The sequence below is a fragment of the Anser cygnoides genome, chromosome Z (genome assembly GCF_040182565.1).
Source record: "Anser cygnoides isolate HZ-2024a breed goose chromosome Z, Taihu_goose_T2T_genome, whole genome shotgun sequence".
In the NCBI taxonomy this organism is placed as follows: Eukaryota; Metazoa; Chordata; class Aves; order Anseriformes; family Anatidae; genus Anser; species Anser cygnoides.
In genome coordinates, this window is record NC_089912.1 from 69,039,842 (window position 1) to 69,061,661 (window position 21,820).

The 21,820-nt window shown below is 40.5% G+C and overlaps 1 protein-coding gene across 7 annotated transcripts in view; it reads left to right on the plus strand.

Moving 5' to 3' along the window:
• Positions 1–21,820, plus strand: part of GHR (growth hormone receptor) — a 139,161-nt gene that overhangs the window by 60,024 nt on the left and 57,317 nt on the right. For all 7 annotated transcript variants that reach the window (XM_066988782.1, XM_066988784.1, XM_066988783.1 and 4 more), the window contains one exon: positions 7,368–7,447. In XM_066988782.1, coding sequence (XP_066844883.1) covers positions 7,378–7,447 — 70 coding nt within the window. In that variant the 5' untranslated portion in view covers positions 7,368–7,377. The remainder of the gene's footprint in view (positions 1–7,367; positions 7,448–21,820) is intronic.

Consider the following 21,820-nt stretch of genomic DNA (forward strand, 5'->3'; position numbering starts at 1 on the left):
CCTTTGTCTGTCTTTTACCAGCTTTCATTTAATCCAGTATTTAAATCAAAGACCTCCTTAATGCCTTACAGGCTTTGTTATGTAGTCTTTAATCTGATTAGCATTACATGAATAATTTAGCATGCGACTGAACCATGTAATTCATTTGTCCCATAGTAATGAACTGTTAAGTAGTTCCATTAGTCTAGGATAAATACCAGAGTCTTTAACTTAAATTTTACAGCTTTTTGAAAATGTTTTCCTTGGATGAGAAACATTTTTGTATAAATACAATTAAAATTGAACTCGTTGCTCCCAGATGTCCTGAAATTACTCTTTGACATCTGAAAGGCACGTTTGAGTTCAAGATGATTAACACAAATTGAGGATGCTTGCTTGGCTATAACCAAACCCCATTTCACCTGAGGTCAGCAGGAGCTACATTGTTTGTATCAGCTTTTCTTGCAGCACCCATCTCTGTCCATGATGAAAAGTGCAAGAGATGAGATGCATATTTCTTTCTAACAAGTGTGCTGAAACTGGCTGTAGTAACTGGCTATAATTGCCCAGATGTTAGCTACTACGCTTATTGTTCAATGCAAATACTAGCATGCAGAAGAGGGCTTGCAAAGAAAATACTAACTGGAGCAGTATAATTGGCCTGCTGTATGGTGACAGTCAGTAGCACATACAAGAAGGTGCTTTAATATTAAGCATGTAAATAATCCTGTAAATTCCAACCCAAACTCCCAATAATGCCTCACAGGTTGCTTGCCAGCATCATTCCTGTGTTCGCAGTCTTCATCATTTCTGCAAGGTACTAAGAGCACTGGTTGTGTCAGGGAAATTACTTAGTCATGTTCTTGTGTTAAATATATAAATGTACCTGCTTAAAATCAGATGTCTATAACTGCTTTGCTGGATTGGGTCTAGACTACTGAGCCCTGTTGGGATTTAAACTTTACTGATAGCTGAAAAGCTGATAGCTGACATTGAAAAGCTACTTGTTTTTTGTACACTGGCACAAAATTGTTTTACAGCACTGGGAATATCATTTAATTTCTTTATGTAAATTGAGAATAATTACCTTAGTCAGATGTTTTTCATGCAGAAGAAGCAATTTTTTAGCACAGATTTCTAGGAGGTTGGTTCTAGGTGCAGATTCAGACATTTCTTTTCCTTTCTTATTATAATATTTGACATTAAGTTGATGTGATAGATTTCTTTAAACAAACAATATACTTTTTGCTCAGAAAAAAATCTTTTATTTCCTTTTGCAATTGTACAAATCAAAAAAAAAAAAACCAAACACTGAATTTTGTGTATTGATTGTCTACTACCTTAATAAATAATAATAATAAAACAAAGCCATGGAAAAATTACCACTGTTGTGGAGAAGAGTGTTTATATAGCCTGAAGAAATTACCACTTTCATACATAGGCTGAGGTGCACTTCCTTAGTGATACAAGAGCATGTAAAGCTAGGTATCAACTCAAGGATTCACATCAGCATGAGAGCAGCTAGATGTCATTTCATTCAGGTGATATGCATCTACTTTGCTGCTTTGTTTTCTTTTGGGGGATGAAAAGCAAACAAAGAAGCTTAGACTTTTCCAAGTTGAAAAGTTTCTGTACGTGTGGTAGCCAGAAACTTAATTGTATTGGTTCTGTTTTAGTAGATGTCTTCCAAAGGAGGTGACCTACTAAGCTTCGTGTTAAGGTCCTCCCTGTATGTACCTGGTCCATCAGGTTACTGTTGTCAAAGCATAACAGATTGTATTGTAAATAAAGAATTGATATGCCATATACCACAGCCATTCTGGGACTTCATAGTCTGGTTCTTAGAGTATCCATTTACAGCTGCTTTAACCTAGAAGAGCTTTCAGTGCAAGCCCAGCACAATGTCTAAACTGCGGATTCACTGAAGGTCTCCTTAACAGCATGTAAGAATTGATTATCATTTGGCCTGTTACCAGTTTAAATTTGGTTTAAATCAGAGTAATTAGCTGACACATCTGTCCATGAGAAAAAGAAATCAGCTCTGATCAAAGTATTGAAGTTGTCCATTACAATAGAGACATAAGTAAATTAAATCACTTGTTGAAATATATCAAATGTGGTCTTGAAATTGAGCTCTCATATAGTCTGTATTCCAAAATGAAGTTTGTTTAGGTGAAAAAAAAAAAGGATTTTGGAAATGTGAAGTGAGCAGTTTTTTTCATAGATTCCATTTCCAACTTGAATACTTCAAACTCTTATAAATGATTTGACTTATGTAGAGCTCTAATTAATAACACAAAGTTGCCTCTTTTCCATTCTTTCAGTTTTTTTATGAAGATTTACCTCTTAATAATCACCAAATTTGCATGAATCCATGCATAATAATTGCAGCCATGTTCCAGCCCCTCATTCTTTCCCAGTCTTCTGTTGTTGTGTTTATTTCCTCAGAAATGCACCCCTTATGGGATTTTTTTTTATTCTCTGCAGTGCATAATTTCTGTTTCTGTGGTATTATTTCATGTCCTTTTCATATCCTGGATTACCACACACGCTGGGTGAATAGTGTGTTGTTCATCCCAACTGAGATGGTTCGTTATTTCTGTTTGTTGACATGGACGAGTATATAGCACTGACAAGGACTCTATAAAAACAGGCATTCATCCAAGTGCTGCTGATGACTCAATCAAGCTGTAATATCAGCAAGCAAGCAAAGAAGTCTTTAGGTCTGTGGCAGCTTTAGATTGTGCTGATTTGAAAGGCTATAACTCATTTCATCTGCAGAATGACTCTGTCCTGTTGGCATTTAGTGAAATGAGGGTAAGCAGGCAAAGTGATTTCAGCTATGCATATTGAGCCAAACCTGTGTGAAATATGTTATGCAAGCACAGAAAGATTTTCTCTTAGTGTCACTGATCTTGCCATGAGATAGCTTGTGAGGAATGTACACGCTGCAAAAAATAAAGGTTCTTCCCCCCAAAAATTCTGCAAGGGTATGTACATACACATTCTGTAGTTGATTAAATATGCCTTAGAGTGGCACAGAGCTTGAGAGGCTGGACTTGCATTCGCTTCTCCTCAGCACTCATTCCTACTTGATGATGGCTGTATTTATGTGTGTTTGCATGCGCTGCAAGCTCTTGTGTCCTTGCCTGTTTGTGATTGATGGAATGATGAAAGGTAGAAATATAAAGAAAAAAAATATTAAATCTTCTCAGATTAGTCCTTCACTCAGTAACGTTGTTCAGTTTGCAGCAGAGAAGCCACCTTTGGTTCTGGAATAGTTGCACATGTATTATTTGGCAAGCAAAGTGAAACTGAAGGAGGTTACAGGGGAAAAAAAATCTCATGTTTGGAGTACTTGGAGTACAGTGAGTTAATGGAGATGGCAAAAGCAGAAATTCCTTCTTAGGCATAGTTTAATGAAGTGTAATATCCTTCTCTTTCCTTCAGGTCCTTTCAGGTTCAGGACCCATCTAAACATAAAGATCTCACTTCAAACAACAGTTTTGTTTATAAGCAAACTCTTTATGATTTGCTCCGAGTGTCAACATAGTTATTTGTCCAGAGTAGATGCAAACCACTCAGTAGGCTATAACTAAACAATTTATTTTTTCATGGATTTTCTTAGCCTGGTTTCCCCTGTCTGTGCTGACTGTGTTCACGTCCCACTGGAGAGATGTGTTTAAATTCACTTGTGATTGACCTTACTCCAACACTGCTGTAGAAAAGGGCCAGGAATTTTTCTATCCTTTTATAACTCCTGGCTCCCTTTCTCCACTGAAGCAATTAGCCTGAGCTGACCTCTAGCCAAATGTTCCTGTGGTCAAGTTTCAGCTGCCTTGAGGACAGTCAGCTGTTGTAATTATTTTTCTGGTTTTAGCTCTCTTCATTCTTGCGAACTGCAGGAGTTGGGCAAGGTGTAGACTATTATTCTTTAGAACAGCAGGTATTAAAGACACTGAAATGTTTTGTTCTGCTCAATAACAGGGACTTTATTAGTGGTATTTGTCTTTCATACACAGGCAGGGAGGTAGAGATTACTAGATTGTGAAAGGTCAGGTTTATCCTAAAGCTGATCAGAGGAGAGAAGCTGTCTCTCACTAGGTTAACACTGCAGCCTCTGAACAATACTGTTCTTGTGAGCTTGCACAAGTGTTGTTGAGGAACAACAGGAGGCTGTTGCAAACCACACGAGAACTTTCTGCAAGGTGGCCGTCTGATGGTGGAGCAGATGGTGCTGCAGAGGAATCTTCTGTCTGAAATTTTATTCTGTACCGCCAATATCAGTATCGTGGTGGGGCAGCTCCTGTTGTGCTGTAGATTTTCTCCCACAAGCCTACAGCTGTGGTGATGCAGCCCTGCCTTGGCTTCTGATACTTCTCAAGTAGAAGTCTTCCCTGTGTCTCAGCAGAGCTCTCCGTAAACGTGCACGATGCAGAGAGGCGACACAGACCCTGGTGCTTCACACAGGTGGCAGAGCTCTTTCTGCTTGGAGGGTGACCTTGAGCACAAGCCCTGTCCCACAGGCTCTGGGTTTCAGCTCCAAGGGAAGAAGCACAATTTGCCTTTTCCAGGTCCTTTTGTACAAAGTGGGGAGCGTGGCCCTTCCGTATTTTCACATGAGAGCAGTCACCATGTTTGACGTCAGTCTTGTCCATACTGGGTATGTTCAGACTACACCTGTTGGCTTTTTCTGTTACAATTTATTACAATTATTTGTTAAAATAAATGTTTATGCATTGATTTTAACTGGAACAATTTCCTGATGGCGTTCACTGCAGGCAGGTATGTAAACAAGACCATTAGCACGCGAGGAAGAGCAGTACTGGAGCAGGATTGTTTTTATCTGCAGCGGCAAGACCTTACTGAGGTTTAACGTGATGGTTGACCTCTGGGATATATTTCCAGACTCCTGGGTTAGTGCTCCATCTGTCAAACCACTCCTCCTTGCAGGAAGCTGAGATAACTGCATGTCCCAGCACACAAAGGGGACAGCCCTGCTTGTGATGGCTGCGCGTGGGAGACGATCCCGTTCTCATCACTGTGTTGCTCGGTGCGGTGTGGTTATAACAACCAAGCCTCTGCTCACAGATGTGCTGTGAATGACCGACTGTGATGATGATTTTGTGTGGAGAACTCCTATGAGGGTTGTTTTTTGTTTTTTGTTTTTTTTTTTTCTTGTAATGTCATTGAGCAGGAAGATGTAGGAAGGTTTGGAGAAGAGCAGTAGGAAAATGAGCCGAGGTTGGTGGAAACGAGAGAACGGGGAGGTGTGATCAGAGGCAGTATGGGATGTCTGGGTGTTACGACAGAGAGGGCACAGGAGGGTTGTAAATACAGTGACATTGTGCTCAGGGCTGTGAAAGAGAGAACAAAACTTTAGGGAGAAAGTGGAGCGGCTGTAGGGGGTGGGTACTGTTTGATAGGGTACAAGCTGTCTAAGAGGAGGGGAACTGGCAAGTACGGTGAAGCATTTCTGTAGAAGATTTATTAATAAGAAACAATAAGAATCCTCCAAACATAAATACAGATGGAGATGGGGGAACAATTGAGCTAGCTGAAAACATCGCTGTTCTGGGATGAACCTCATGCTGTGCCAGTGTAGCTCCTCTCTACACACAGGATCACTGGCCTGTAGTTGCTTTGTAAACTTCTTCCCAGCCCTGTGCTGCTCTCCAGCAGCTGCAGCCTTCCGCTGCTCCTCGGTTCTGCTCCACAGGCTCCCACACCAGCCCTAATCCTTCACGAGCACACATCCAGCCCTGCCATACAGCTCCCTTCCTCCCTGCCCACGGGAAGACAGGCTGCTGCCTTTGGGCAGAGCCACGTCTGCTCGCACAGGGCGAGTGCTGCAGCCAGGCAGCCCTGCGGCAGCCCCGCTGCGGTGGGAAGCGTCCTGGGTTAGGCTCTGCAGGGTGGTCCGGATACATTCTCCCTGTGCTGGGCATGAAACTGGAGAATTACTGAGTGGTTGTGTTAACGAGGATGTGAGAAATAACTTCAGATTTTCAAGTTTTGTTCTAAACTGCATGAATGAGGAATCTGGAGTTTGTACTAATTGTGGTGGGGGTTTTTTTGTTTTTTTTTTTTAAGCGAGTCAATCTGTTCTCTTGGTGAGAAGATTAAGAAGAGGGAATTGTCTTTTAAGTTCGATGTTAACATAGTTTTTCATATTCAGCCTGCTTGTGTTTTACAGTTGCTGACTAAATTCACACTGCTCACTCAAGTAGGGCTGTTTCAATAGCCAGATTGCCAGCATCAGTCATGTTAATCGGTAGCACCCACTTAAGAGGTTGTTGCTCTGTAGTGGGTTCGGTGGCTTGGACACTGCTGATATATTCTGTCAGATGGAGACAGAAAATGTCCAACTGAAAGCACTTCAGTGTAGAATCAAGGTTTGCTGTACCCCTTTATGGTCAAATATAGAAGTGCTAGCCTAGTACATAACCCAGGTCCTGCCCTTCCCCATTGTCTCCAGATGCTGGTGATAACAGCACAAGCAACGTAGCATCCCTCAAACAGGGTTGCAGGTTGTGAAGAGGTTGTGGCACAGATAAATTAGGGAGATTTGGTTGTGATGTCTGTGTGGCACAGATAAATTAGGGAGAAGGAGGAACGTGCTTTCTGAGGAGGTTACAAAAGCTTGTTGGGTTGAGGACTGTCCGTGTGATGTGCTGCATGGACATGCTTGAAGGTGCCTCCTCAGCAGTGACACAAGTTTTCAGTGCCAGACAATCTCCCATGGCAGAAGCTGAAGCGCAGCACAGCAGAGCAGGGCACCGAGGCACATTTGCAGCTGTGTGGGAAGCCAGTAGGAACAGACCAGAGAATTAGTCTGGGTTACTTGTTGCCTACAGCTGCTGCAGCATTCATTCTCTGCTCGCTTCTCCCATCTTTAGTGCATGTAGTTCTAGACTCAGAAAGCATTGTACATGTCATGCAAGGACAAACACAGCTTCAGGGGCATGCAAGCTGGAAAGGGAATCATCGTGTCTTTGTTCCCTAAGAGAGAGGTTGTTCTTTCCTACTTTCGCATTTAACCTAGGCTAGTCATTGGGATCTGCTCCCCAAACGCTGCTCTGGAGGGGAGTGTGGTTACTTTGGTTACTTCCTGGAAGCAGGCTAGACATTGACAATACTGATTTTTTTCCTCTGTATTAAATGAACTAGAGACCCATGAGCTAGTCTTCATATAAAAATACTATATAGTATCTGTCCCAGGCAGCAGGATAATGATGTGACTGTATGAGGCAATAAACTGTAAACTAAATATGCTTCTAGTTTAAATTTAATCAGAAGTTCAATAAAAATAGATAATAGTTTGTGTCATATACCTGTAATAATATTAGTTTATAAATAAAGTCTCTTTTTGTCCTTTATTATTACAGAATTAGAGTTATGGATCTTCGGCATCTGCTGTTTACTTTGGCGCTGGTCTGTGCAAATGACTCACTTTCTTCAAGTGATGGTAAGTTTTATGGTAACCTTTCTGTGCCTTTGTATGTGTATAGCTTTATATAAGGAGTATTTTTATATTACATGCGTCAGGACTGTGCAAGTTCCTTGACTGTGGTAAGCTGGGTGCAAAATGTGAAAAATATGTCAGCTAATCTTATTGTGAAGAGAGTGGATAACATTGAGACTATATGTTGCAGAATAAAGGTGAATTTTGTAGACTGCATTGTGTGCGTGGTGTGTAATCAGACCAGATCAATGCTGTAACACCAACATTGAAATGCACTTCTCTCAAGTACCAAAGTTATGGAAGAATTGTATGAGGTTAATTTTTTGTGGAAAGTTTTCCTTTCCTTAATGAGTCTATTTAGAATATTTCTATGGTAAATGTAGAACTATTTGGAAGTATAAAGGAAGGACTTCAAGGCTTCACATATTTGGTCTGAGGCCAGTATGAATGAGTTTCATAAGAAATACACTTAGAAATTCTTAAGTAGAGGTTATAAAAGGGATTTGAAAAGAACATGTAACCTCAGACAGCCAGATGGCTGTGGGTAGCCAGCAGAAAACCTCTTAGCTAGGCAAAGCTCTGTTCAGGGTTTGCGTCCACTGAATGTGCCTCTGGCTTTCCACAGTTCTTCCCCTTCTCATCCTAATTCACCTCAAATTTTCCACTTGTAAATTAAATGTAGGGCTGGAAATTACTCCCTCCAGCTGAGCTTTCTCGGATGCTTTGTGTTTCTGTAACCAGCAATGATCTAGAGCCATTTCTGTGTTACCCAAAGGCCTGCCTTGACCCTGTTTGGTCCTTTGGGATGGGTCTTTTACTCATTTAGAACAAAAAGTTCCTGTTAACTTCATTGGGAGTTTTATGTTGTGTCAGACAGATCCGCTTACATGGATTATGATCTGCTCCTGTAAACAAATACAAAACCTAGTCTGCTCGGTCTTATTCTGGCCTTTGGAGAGAACAGTGAGTTTTCCATAATTACTAATCTTATACAAACATGTTGCCTCTTCTCCCAGGACTGCAGAGCAGCAGCACTAGAGTGGTTCCTGAAGCAGGTGCCCCTCCTGACCTTCTGGCCCAAACCAGTGCTAGCAGGGAAAGTCACAGAGGGCAGCTGGATGAGTAATTTTGGAAAAAGTGGGGTGGAAACAGCTTCCACAGAAAGCTGTAAACAGACTGATAAAATTTTCAGTGAAAATTTCTCACATCTCTCGATTTATTTATTTTTTTTCTTTGCTCAGTGGCTCCAATCGTACTTAAGTGTTACAAAATGCAAATTAAATACATACAGAGTTGCAAGCCATACTTCATTAACCCTCCTGGTGTTAACTTTGCAATATGATGCTAAATCAAAGGTCTATGACATAGTTACCTGTAATCATAATTGTCCTACAGTTTAAAGGTGTAGTAATCCTCCGTCTCCCTGATGAGAGTTTTAGACACCCATATTTGCAGAATGGATGGAGAAATACAAGGGCCATTACCTTGTTGTTAATGAAAACTTTAGGCTGAAATAAGATATAGTTAGAACTCAGATGATCAGTTTTCAGAGAATTCTTCCATAAAGTTCATTTTATTTAGTTAAAAAGAGCTTCAGATAGGAAGAACACCAGTGTCTTTATTTACTTCTATGTTTGTGGTTAAGATTCTTGTCCTCAGCGTTATCAGGCCATGGATCATCTGTGAGATTCTCTTCTCCCTTGCTAATTAAGGCATTTTCTGTAACATTTACCAAATTTCGTCTGAGTTCCTGATGTATCTGGCTGTTGAAGGCAATGCATGAGTCCAGTTTTCGCTTTTGTTCCCTGCTTTCGTTTCCTTCTTAGAGCAATACTTTCATTCTGCTACCTGCATGTCCCATGGGAAAAGAGTTTGCCTATTTAAGAAATTCATAAGTAAGTATGGTGTAGTGAAGTGTTTGTTTTCATGTTGAAATTGTGGGGCTGAAACAATGTGGGGCTTTTATATAATCTGTTCTGCATCCTTCTCTGTTTTATGATTTAGTTAAAAGTTTAGATAAGTTTATGATAGAAATTTGCTCGGTTAAGCTGTACGCTGTTTTTCCCTGTTGCATACCACTCCCTTTCATTAGACGTATGAACTGAAATAAAATTTGGAAATTCCTCCTTGGTTCTGCTGAAATGTGGAAAGTCAGTATTTCTCAGTGAAATCTGATACATGTACCAGCTTCTATTCACTGTCTCTTTCAAAATGGCCAGTAGAACAGAAATGAACGTGTCCTGATTTGATCCTTTCCCCACTGTGTCTGCATGTTACAGTAAATGCATTAAATGGACAAAAATAATCCCTGCTCAGATGCTGCAGTCTACTGGACCAACTGATTTCTCTCTCAGTGTTTAAGAGCACATAATGATTTTTAAATCCCTTCCAGATGAGGTGTGGTCCACAAGTCCTACGTAAAAATCATGATACAAATAAAACTTAACTACAGTGTCGCCTTTTATCTGGTGACTTTAACTATACTGATGAAATAAGTGATCTTTGTGATCTTACCTCTAGATTTAAAAAATGAGAAATATTTTGTGTTCCTATGCTTAAATCTAGGACACGATGCTATAAACCTATATGTATCCTGATTTGCAGTATTACTACTACAGGACTGTGTATATGAAATGAACAGAGCTTTGTCATCCCCAGGATAAATTTTAAATCACTAAACTACTTTTAGGGTTGTAGCACTTCTGTTTTGAGGGTGGGGGAGATGGTCAACTGAGGAAGTCCAACAAGGAAATGTAACTTGAACAATAATTTTTGAGATAACGTGGGAGAACATCCATATGTAATGCTTGAGTAATACAGATGAAATAATAATAATACAGTTTTTTAGCCAGCCAGTACTGTTTCGTTCTACTTTTTTGTTTTTCCATGTGAGTGTGCCTGCATCTGCAAATGCTCCTCATGAACATACAGCCCCTCTCTTAGCCTATTGCTAGGTGATGAATCCTGACAATCTTGCAGAGCTCTGCCCAGCACAGTCTTGCTGAGGCCTTCCCATAAACTTAATTAGATATACTCCATACCTGATATGTTGCTACAGGGGCTGATCTGCGATGTCAGAGCTCCTGAGGAAATCCACTTAGGTAATTGTAATTTTCACCATAGCACAAGAAAAAAAAGGACACAGATTTGCTAGTCTTACACCAAATCACATTGCTGACACAGTGTAATATTGACTCGTATGTAGAGTGATTCACATAAGAACTGCATGTTTTTACGTCTTGAAAGTAAAGCTTATATTCAGCTGTACAAGCGCCTGTGCTTAGAGCTGGCTCTGAGCAGTGGGGTCAGATCCACCCTTGGCACACAGTTAAATCCCATACGTGTTTCCTCCTGGCAGGGAAAAGGGTGTGAGGCCAGCAGCTGGCCGGAGATCTGCACAGCATTCAAGACCAGATCTTGGACATTTAGTCACATGTTTGCTGTCTGCTCGTTCTGCTGGAGGCTTTCCATTGATTTAGTTAGTTTTTGTGCTCTGCTTTTGCTAAGAGCCTGGCTTGCCAGCTCCTTAAACAGAGGCTTTAGCTGGAGTGTGAAGTCACCGGGCTGCCCACCATCACTGAGGCGGGGATGCTGAATGTGACCGAGTTATGTCTGCTGAATCGGGCTTAGTGTGTAGTTCGGAGCCACGGAGGTCTGGGACGTGCAGCCTCCTGCCAGCTGGGTGCTGAGCCACACGCTGCCCGTGTCCTGGAGGTGCTGTACGGCAGCGAGTAAACGGCACAGCAGAGGCAGTGGCAGAAGGAAAATGTAAAGGCCGCCGCAGTGGGAAAGTAATTTCTGAGAGGTGTGTAACTGGCATAGGTAGACGGGCCTTGTGCCCTGGCGATTTAAAAGCAGAAGGCCCACTTTCACAGCTCTGAAGACATTTTTGTCAAGTCAGCAGAACTAAGGCTCCTGAGAATTTTGGTTGCTTTGAAGATGAGGGATTATGTGCTTTTGAAAATCACACAGCTTTGTTTATAGGTAATGTGGCACGTGAACAAGAGGCAGGAGTGATTCATGAGTATCTCACGTACTTCAGTGCAATAGTAATCGTGTTTCAATGAAAAATAAGAGCTTATATTCAAATGCATGTAAGCAATTTTTGTTTGAGATTAATGTAACCATGGTGTTTCAAATATGTATCTAAGCATATATCTGGGTATTCTGTTTTAATATACCAGCTGACATCAAAAGTGGCTGAATAACTCCAGGCATAGATTGCAAAATGTTTAGGAGGCAAAATAAGTTTTGTCTGCTTGTTCCTCCTTTACAAGTGATCAGTGTAGGTCACGTAAGGACATAGAGGAATAAACAGGGAATTAGACCCAGTTAATAAAACAATACTTAAGCTCAAGCAGTTCCAAAACTAATTTTTTCCCAGTGAAAGAAGTAGGAAATGTCTTTCATCATTTTTGATACTAAATCAACATTTATTTTAGAACGTTACAGCTATGTTAATTCATTCTCTGAAACAGGTTTAGGGAGATATTTGTATTTAATGATAGAACAGTGAAAATATTTTTGAATGAACTGTTTTTGTACAATGATCATTTTAGGAGCTACAAGTCTGAATTTATTGTGCCTTTAGTCTGATTTCAGAAACGAATTTAATCACAACTTTTTTTTTTTTACATTATTGTATGAAATTTATGTTCAAATGCTCAATTTTCTTCATTTTTTTACAAGTATGATTAATTATTTTTCCCTTCTGAGATACATCAAGTCCAGTTTTTACTTGCATCAAAATGTCCTTCTGTTGTGCTGGTATTTGTTCCCTTGCTGTACCTGGATGCTTTGTATACATGCCATATCCAGATTAAACCATCTAATGTTAGGTGTGCAGTAGGTGTCAAATCTGCCAATTACAGATCTAGGGTTTGAATCCATGAGCCGTGAATAGGGTTTTAGTGTCATTAGACACTCCCGGGCACCTGCACGAGACTCAGAGATGGCACAGAACCTGCAGGACGTCTGCATCCTCCTGAAATGGCCAGAAGCTTTTCGGGCTCTATAAAAAAGCTTGAGGCCAGGCAGCTCAGATGTCCCTGTACATACGTTTTTAGGCAACTACGTCAACTCCATCAGTTGTCCTTTGTTCCGGGGACTGTACTGAGTCTCTCTCCACAGGTTTCATGGGAGCTTGGACGCCTAAGGATGATGCTTATCCATGTATGAATCGTGGAGAATCACTAGGTACCCAAAATAACAGCATGAGACTTACAGATAAAACATAAAACCAGTAGGAGCTCTGTGCATTTTGAATCAGAGGCTGGAAGGCAGGCAGCCAGAGACAGCTAAAGAAGTTAGGCTGCTGGATTTTGCCCTGCCTCGCTCAAAGAGAGTTGAATATAGGTGTCTCCATTTTGAACTGAGTCTCACCCTTACAGCTGCCTTGTTTGGGTATGCATAATTCTGTGTGCTTTCTGCTAGGCAATGGTGTAGCTCCTCAGCCACGTTGCCAGCCAAGGTGAGGGGTCTTCTTACTGGGTTGAAAGGATAACAAAGGGCTTCTTGCTATCAGCATGAAGTTACCTAGAAGACCAATGTTGTCTAAAGCCTTAGATTTGACTTTTGTGACAAACAGAAGAATTCTTAGTCTAAGCAGTGAGGTGCTGTTGAATTGCAGCATATTTTCTGATGAGGAAAGGAAATTTGTCCATCTGTTCCTGTAGCGGGAAGGTAGCAGAGACTTTGTTGTCTGGTTTGTAATACTCAGAAAAGGAAAGATCAATGGCACTGTGGGGTTTTGGCTGAAAACACGTTTTGTGATTTAGACAAACTCAAATGTTATAGGTTACAGTCAGTGCAGTGACTAAGTATTTCTCATACCTGAGGAACGTTCTTTTATTTTTAATGACTTTTTTGGTTATTAGGTTATTATTTGCATGAATAACTATCCTAATCTTGTTAGGAGTGGCAAAAGATAATAAGAAAGGGCAAAGCCTTTCCCTAACTTAAGCTGCAAACTCTCTGTCTTCCTCTTGCTGAATAATAGAACCATAATATAGCTGGTAGTCATCTGTTCATTGTGTTCATTTTCTCATCCCTAATTCTTCCAACTGGTGTATTTTTGCTTGTATTTTTTTCTCTGTGTTACCTACTTTTTCAATTATCTGCAGGCATATAATTAGGGGATACAAACCAAAGCAGAGCTGGCAGTGAAAACTGGGAAGTTCAACATTGATATCTGCTTAGTGAATCCTATTTTACACAGACAGCAGCAGAATAGTTAAGAATGCATATTTAAAAATGACAAGTTTTAAAGCAGATTTAAAGCAGACAAAGCCTTCAGAATAATTGCCTCATTTCCAGAAATTTAGGTATCTCTGAGCAAGAAAAATGTTCCATTATGTAGTAGAAATTGCCACAGAAGCATTTCCAGGAGCCAAGATCAGGAAGCTTGGCACAAGTAAACGTTAAGTTACACCACTCTGATCCTGCTAAGCCGTTCTTGCTGGAGGGAACATTCATTTTGGCAGAGAGCAAAGTAGTATTTCCATCATCACTTTCCATTGTGATTAGGCATGGCTTTGATGGCTAGCAGAAAATTTAGAAGGAGGGCCTTGAATCTGTGCACTTGGAGTTACTTTCACTGCTCCTGCTTCCTGGTAAGTAGTATGTACTTCAGATAAGCCATTTTTCTGTGACCATATGACAGTATCTATGCTCTGCCATGGAGAAGAAAGGATTTTACCTTGTCTTTTTTCTATAACGGGTAGCATACATGGTATTTTAACAGGAAGGGATTTGGGATTTCTAAGAGTGAAAGGTACATTCTGGAAATGAATTGTAGACAGGCATATGTTTTATAAGAAAACAGAAAACAAAAACATAGTCTTGGAATTTTGAGGGATAGTAGCCTTAAATTACGCCCCTAAAATCCATATTTAGGCTTGTAACTGAGTACATCCAATAGTTCAAATGCTAACCGGGATTGCAAGAGGCTTGTCTCTTTTGTCCGTTCCTCCAAACCACATTAGTGACTCCAGTATTTAGTGAAGAGCCTTTGCATATCTTCACTCACAAGCCTGCCAAAAAAACACATTATGAACAATCAGCTTCACTCAGACACCCTGCAGAATAACGTACATGCCAGTTTTCCTATCCAGTTATCTCAGTTATATGTAGCTTTCTGCTGTTGTGTAGATTTCCCTCATTGTTCCCTAGTTGTCATCATAGTTTCTTCTCTTTCAAACACAACCTCACCAATTTGCTGCCCTCTGATTGCTGCGTTTTGAGATCATTTGCAAAAATGAGCTGCACATCTGTAGCTGGTGTCAGGAATAGTGAGAAGGAAAAGTTAAGCTATCAGCTGCAGGGCTTGTAATGCCAATGTACATCTTTTTCCCAAGCAGCCAAACTGCCAGCACAGATACTGGTCCTCCTATGAACTGGAATTGCTTCTCCTTTACTAGGGATGAGCTGCACCCAAAACTGCTCACTCACAGTGGTCACTTGTGGCTCAGTTTTGAGAAGCAGTGCGGCTAGTCTGAAACAAGAATTTCTGCCCATACATGCATTGAAGTGCACGAATTTAAGAAAGAAGATCAGATGTTGGAGACAGCAAAAAATGTTCACAGCACTTTGTACAGTTATCTAAGAAGATAAGTATGAAAATTCATAGTTAGCTTTTAACTTGTCTTTTGGTATTTGAAATGTAATTGTATATTTCATGTGAATTGTTAGAATGGTTTGCACTGTACTAGCCAAATGAACCTCACTTAATAAACTATGCGTAAGGGAAAGGAAAAGGAGTTCAAGCAAGTAAGCACTAATCCATATTATGGAAGCATATTGCATGAGTTATAATGAATCATTCCATGGAGAGGTATATACAGAGCAAATTCTTTCAGTGTTACTCATCTGTAACCAGAAAAAGAAATTGTTGTCACTGCACATTCACTACATATAATGAAATGACCATGGGAAACAGTAAAAATTTTTCATGAATGTAAGCAATGATACAGTTATCTTTGTGTAGTAACTTACACTGCCTGATTCAAAATACAATGGACTTTTAGAACCAAGAGGCTGTCTGCAGTGTTGCACCTTTTTGTTCCACGCAGTGGTCTTCAGAAGTGATAGGATCCAATTGGAAACAGAATAAAAGCATGACTGGGAACTGGAGAACCATCCTTGAACTGAACTGGTTCATACCATTGTACATGAGGGAGCATTGTTTGGCACCTCAGCAGTATTTTGGCACGTCAGTGCTCTCTCTTCCAAAGGACGGAAGCATCAGAGGAACACTCCAGAGCTGGAGTTCGCAAGGTGCCATCACTGAGTCACATGGAGTGACTGAAAGCTTCGTGCAGGTAACCACCCTCAGCAGAACAGCGATTTTCAGGGCTGCAGCAGCGCTTCCACCACGGTTGGGTACTTTGTGAACTGGCACTGCCATTTGGAGGATGGCTTGGTCCAGCCTAGCCGTCAAAATCTTGGAAAAATAGACTGCAGCAGTCCCTCAGATGTTTGTTTCAAGCGTTGGCTGTTCCACCAGTCTTCCATGTTACTCTCTGTATCAGTATTACTGGTAACTGGGTGATGGAGAGGGGAATGGGAATGTGATAATGCAAGGCTCTGGCAAGGTTCCCCTTGGGGAATCAAAAAACAGCCTGGGCTGTTTTCCTTCTCTCTTACTGGAAAGGAGCTAAGAAGAATAGCCTAAGAATGGTGCTGTACGTGACAGGCAGAGCTACAGACTATGGGCATGGACTCTTTAGCTTCTGAATCTGGAGGAAGTTCTGGTATTTAACAAGACAGAGCTTTTCTACTTCGCTTTTCCTTCTTCTTGCTCATTACAGAAACATGCTGTAAAATGAATCACAGAATCGTCTAGGTTGGAAGAGACCTCCAAGATCACCGAGTCCAACCTCTGACCTAACACTAACAAGTCCTCCACTAAACCATATCACTAAGCTCTACATCTAAACATCTCTTAAAGACCTCCAGGGATGGTGACTCAACCACTTCCCTGGGCAGCCCATTCCAATGCCTAACAACCCTTTCGGTAAAGAAGTTCTTCCTAATATCCAACCTAAACCTCCCCTGGAAGTTTTAAGTTTTTTATGAAGTAGTAACAGAAAAGGTTAGTTTTCTGCAGAACTTTGAGCCTCCCACTAGAGATTTTGAATTCTCCTAGCTTAACGCAGTGAAGATTTTCTTTTCCTGAAGAACCAAGTGATGGGTTTTGTGTGTGTTTGTTTTTTAATGGATTATTTTACAAATTAATTCCACACTAAGGAACATAGAATTGCTGTAAGATAGGCTAATAGTGTTGGTATATCATCTGCAGAGCCACATGTAATTTCTGTTCGCTCCTACCTTTTATTCTCACTAAGTTGGTTAATTCCCTGGGAGTTCCAAGGAATGCAATAGGAAACTGTTAAATATTAAGTGTGATTGGGAATTTATCAATTCATCATTTGTATCAGCCGTGGCACCAAAGAAATGGCATGTAGCAAACCTGACACCAATTTTAAAAAGACTCAAGGAAAATGCACACCAGGAAGTTTGTCTTCAGAGCAAGGCAAATTTAAAGACACTTGAAAAAAAGCATAGATGGATAAATGCATGGAAGAATGTTGTATATTTTGGAGTTGGTATAAGCCCTGTTTCTTTCAAAAAGCACTTAGTGTTTGCACCCGTAGCTACTGACTCAAAGATTTCAACAAGCACACAGAAAGTGGTTGTTTAGTCTCTATAGTAGTGATTTTCAGAGTGCCTTTGTGCAAGACTGTAGCAAAGGTTCTTTGAAAATTGTCAGGGGATAAAACAGAAAGCTGTCCATGCATTAAAAATTAATCAGAAGGGGAAATAAAGGAATAAATGATCAGCTCCCACAGCAGAAACATCTAAGGATGTTTCTCTTCCACAGTTAATAAAAAGAGAAATTAAATAGACAAGAACTTTTCTGCTTGGAAAGCTCCGTGGTGGGACGTGACAGAAATCTGTGCGATCCTGCATGGCGCCAAGGGAGTGAAAGGAAGGGTGTGAGCATGCAGCAGCCATCGGGGGCCTCCTGGATTCCTGCACGTGCCTGTGCAAACACTGCAGAGCTGCACTGCCAAGGTGATGGACTGCAGTCGGGCTGGGGAAAGGCAGAGAGATCCACTCACATTGAGAAGTGTGTCTTCTCTAGGCTGTCCCTGACTGTCACCCGGAATATATTCAGGGAACCATACTGAAAGGAAATACATTGATTCTTCCTCTGGTCTGGGATTTTGTTTGTTTATCATTCCCCTAGCAATGTGTAGTCTTGGCTTTTGAGGCAGGGCTGACGCAGAAAATTCAGAAGCAAATCTGAACTCACTTGGATCAAGAGTTTGTATTTGAATCCATATGAGCTAGAACCCCGTGTTTATTGCTCTGTAAAGACAAAATAACCAGAACAATAACATGCCTGGCTGGCAAACCCCATGTGCGTCATGTTTCCTTTAAAAGGCACTTACTGCTTGCCACGTATGCCCACGGTAAAACAGGAAAAACTATATTATCATTTAAAAAATGCTAAATTTTAAACAACAACATATACAAAGTAAAATAACATCATTATACCCTTTGAATTTCTTTTCTGTCTTTTCAGCACTGAAGCACAAAACAAAGACTAATGTAATAATTTGACTTTGAACAGGAAATTGCAAGTGTTAGCGAAGTAAATGTAGGTAATAATTGTAAATGCTAACACTGTCTATTTATTATTTGCTGGTTATGATTAAATAGTTAATACTCATAATTATTTCAATGAAAACACTGATGACAACTATAGTTACTGTTGTATAGGATTTAACTCAAACCATCTGTTTTCATCCACTTGTATATATCCTTGCTTGCAGTGAAGTGTTTTTCTGGAAGTTAAAAGTGATTATTAAGGGAATGGAAATTATTAATGGTTCATGGCTTGGCAAGGAAAATAAATGCTTTTAAAAGTTCCTAGTGTCTATATTCAAAGGCTTCTGCAACAGAAATGGTTGAGGGCAGAATGTAATGCAGAAGTGTTTTCTGCCATAGGCTATGTATTCATATTTGGGGTTGGTCTGAGTAAGGTGTTAGGAGGTAGAAGTCACTGGTCTGACTTCTACACCACTTAACTAAATCCATTTATTTCATAGGGCAAGGGAAATACGAGTAATGTATTACAAAGAAGGTATGTGATACTGGTGAACAATATGGAAAAATGCTGGTATATACAAAGACAACATGATTTGTCCTCTAGCAAACTGTTTCATTCCCTCATTTATTCTTCATTGGATTTGTAGTGGATGGTTGTTCATGCTAACTAGTTTAGTTAGCTTTGAATGTAACGGCCTCATCTGTTTTAGTCAGAAACTGCCCTGTTATCCAAGGATGCCTCCACTTGGCTCCAGAGCTCAGCACTTCCTGCTGTGAAGATCTATTAAACCACTTCACAGGAAAAACACATCTACTTCTACTCTACAAGTAATGAAATGAATGTGAGGTCAATAACTTACTATCTTTCTTTTCTCAATCCCTAGCATTTGCACAATAGGAAGCTGTAGAAGATAATCAGAAAAACCCAGGGTATCTCCTGTTACTCATGACACATGCTTTTCAACGCACCTAGAGCCTTTCAGAATTAAATTAAAGTCCTGGCTGGAATGTGTCACGCTTTGCAGAGGTAGAAGGCAAGAAGACTTTGCAGCCCTCTGGGGAATCCAGCTGTCACAGCTGAGACTGTTCAACCGCCCATTCCCGGCCCAGCTAATTAAATGGTTACATGCATTTCTACAGAGATACTTGCACTAGTATTGCAGAACCCTCCACAATGAGACTTCAGCCTAAGAGAAGCAGGAAAGACCAAACTGGTGGAATTCAGTGTGGTTGCCCCAAATATCAAACTGCTGTTGTCTGTCAGCTTTCCCCTGTCCATGAACACTGCTGGTTGTTCAAAGCAGGTTGCTCCGAGTTGCTCTTTCTTTGCTCCACAAGTCAAGAAACATTTGTTTTTTACCAGGAGGCTTTACAGAATCTGGCCCTCTGGGCACGTTTGCCTGTGGCGCAATCTTCTGAGTGTTTTGTTGAGATAAGTGGGTGACAGCTTCCAGTTAGTGATCGGCAGGAGGAGAGGGCTTCTTTCCAAAAGTGCTGACCACCTCAGCATAAGTACATCCTCCTTGCAGAGGTCTCAGCCTGATGTGTTATCTTATCCCCCCAGAACAGCAGACTTGACAGCCTGCTGCACCTTTTTATCTAGCTGGTAGACTTACAGAGCAGTTCTAGTTACAGGAAAGAACTGTGCAAGGATTACATCTATCAGGGTTACTGTTTGGTCTGTGTTGTCCAACTTTGTAACAGAAGGCTTGATTGTAAGTTATTGTTAAACACTGTTTTTCAGTTATGGTATCTTGTTACTGTTGGAGTTAAACATGTTTTTTCTTTCCATTTGTTCAGCCAAAAGTGCAGTTTGTCTTAAGAGAGTTAGGCTCTGTTTTCTTCCTGTTTAGAGAAGTGTCAACAGTTAATGTCTTGCTTTTTAACTCCGTTATATTCCCTTGAAATCCCTTAAGAAACATGAGATTATGACCATGACAAAACTTTGCCCTTCCATGTGTTTTACGTCTCAGCAACTTGCAAAGATGTGTGAAACACAATTAAGATCTCCAAGATGCCTATGTATACACACTGACTTTCTAGAAAAAGCATTATTTTTCACAGTCATAGCTATCCCTTAAAAAAAAAAAAAAAAGGAGAGAGAGAGAGCATTAGACTTAGGATGTGTTTTTTAACCTGCTTTAAGAAAAGAAGCAAGGTCCAATAAAAAATGTAATGCCTTACATTGATAGGGCTTGTGGCTTTAAACAGAGATGGTCTCTGTCTGTTATTCTAGTTGCCTATGGAAATCCTGTTGTGCAGTCAATTATATTTATGAAAAGCCACTGTAATCTTCTGACAAATTACTTTTACAAGATCCCTGGATATTTCTCCTTTACTAGAGTTAACCCTCCCTGTCTTCTTAAGTGGGTGAGGAAGTCCCACAACATTTTCTTATTGTTAGCTTAGTACACCATAGCTTATTAATAGTAGAACGTTAGAAAAACGTGTGAATTTTAGAAGAATGCATATGAAGTTCTCTTTCCTTTGAATCAGAGCAAGGCTTGTTCTTAGGTAAGGAATAAAAATTCCTAACTCCAAATCTGGGATGTCTGCAGCACAGATGTGTCCCTTGAAAGAACAGAGCTGGCCTAATCAAATCCTTGCAGCCCAGCATGTGGGAGATGTCCAGAAAGACTCTGTGCAGAGCACTGAGGCTATCATGAGTTCTCAAGTGGAGTTTAGTTCAGTGCTAAGGCATGAGTGAGATTTGTTTTACCGATTAAGTCTGTTTTTTCTGTTTTTTTTTATTTTTTGTTTATAGTTAGTATTTAGCTTATACACGAAGTGTGAAGTTACCATTTTTAATGTTATTGCTTTCTGGAGGGAATATGCCCCAACTACCTGAGTTGTCCCTAGCAGCTGCACCTGCCATCAGTGTCAGCAGAAAGACAAAAGGGTTGCAATAACCTGAGCCCTTCAGATGAGGCTGGGGCGTATTTACAGGAATGGATGAGCTTCCTAAGCCACTTATTTATCCAATAGTAGACAAAATCCCCATGACTCTAGGAAGAGTAATAGCTTTGTAATAGAGACATTGGTCTGAAACAAGCTTTCAACATCTGGCTTTGCCACAGAAATTCTTCTGTGTCCATTGCAAATTGATTAATATCTGTGTCCCAGCTCCCCAGCTATAAAGTAAGAAGGCACTTGGAGAATAAATTCCATAATCTTCTCAAGTTGATCAGATATTTTGGTGATGAAATTGCTGAAGTTATGCAATACTGCCTGTCAACAGCATTGCATTTATTGTGCAGAGGAAAACAACAGAAAAATATATGTAGTCTTCCAACGCTGACAAAGCTGGCAGGCTGCCTCCTCTCCCAAGGCAGGAGAAGGCAGCTGTCTGTTTCTCAGTAGGTAGGGGACAGCACTATCAAGCAGAGAAAACGCTGATGTTTCTCCCACTGCATATTTGATTTCTGCATAAATCTGCATACTTGCAGGAACTCCGCTTTTCTTCCAACAGGCAAGAACTTGTACTACTGTGAGCCCATAACTAATTGTTACCATGGGAAACTATGAAATGGCCACCCACACTTTTGTGTCTGAATAGAGCTTGTGTTCAGACACACTCTTCAATCAGTGTGTGGAGATGTAAATAGTGTATATATGTTTCTTCCCCATGTAGCATGGGGAAGTTGAAATACAAAAGGTTGCTTTTGATGTTAAAGATTTTGGCAGCATCAGCAACACCTGGAACACTTCGTCTGTGGGGCAGCTCAGGTAGGAGAGGTACCCAGAGTGCTGCTTGGTGTTGCT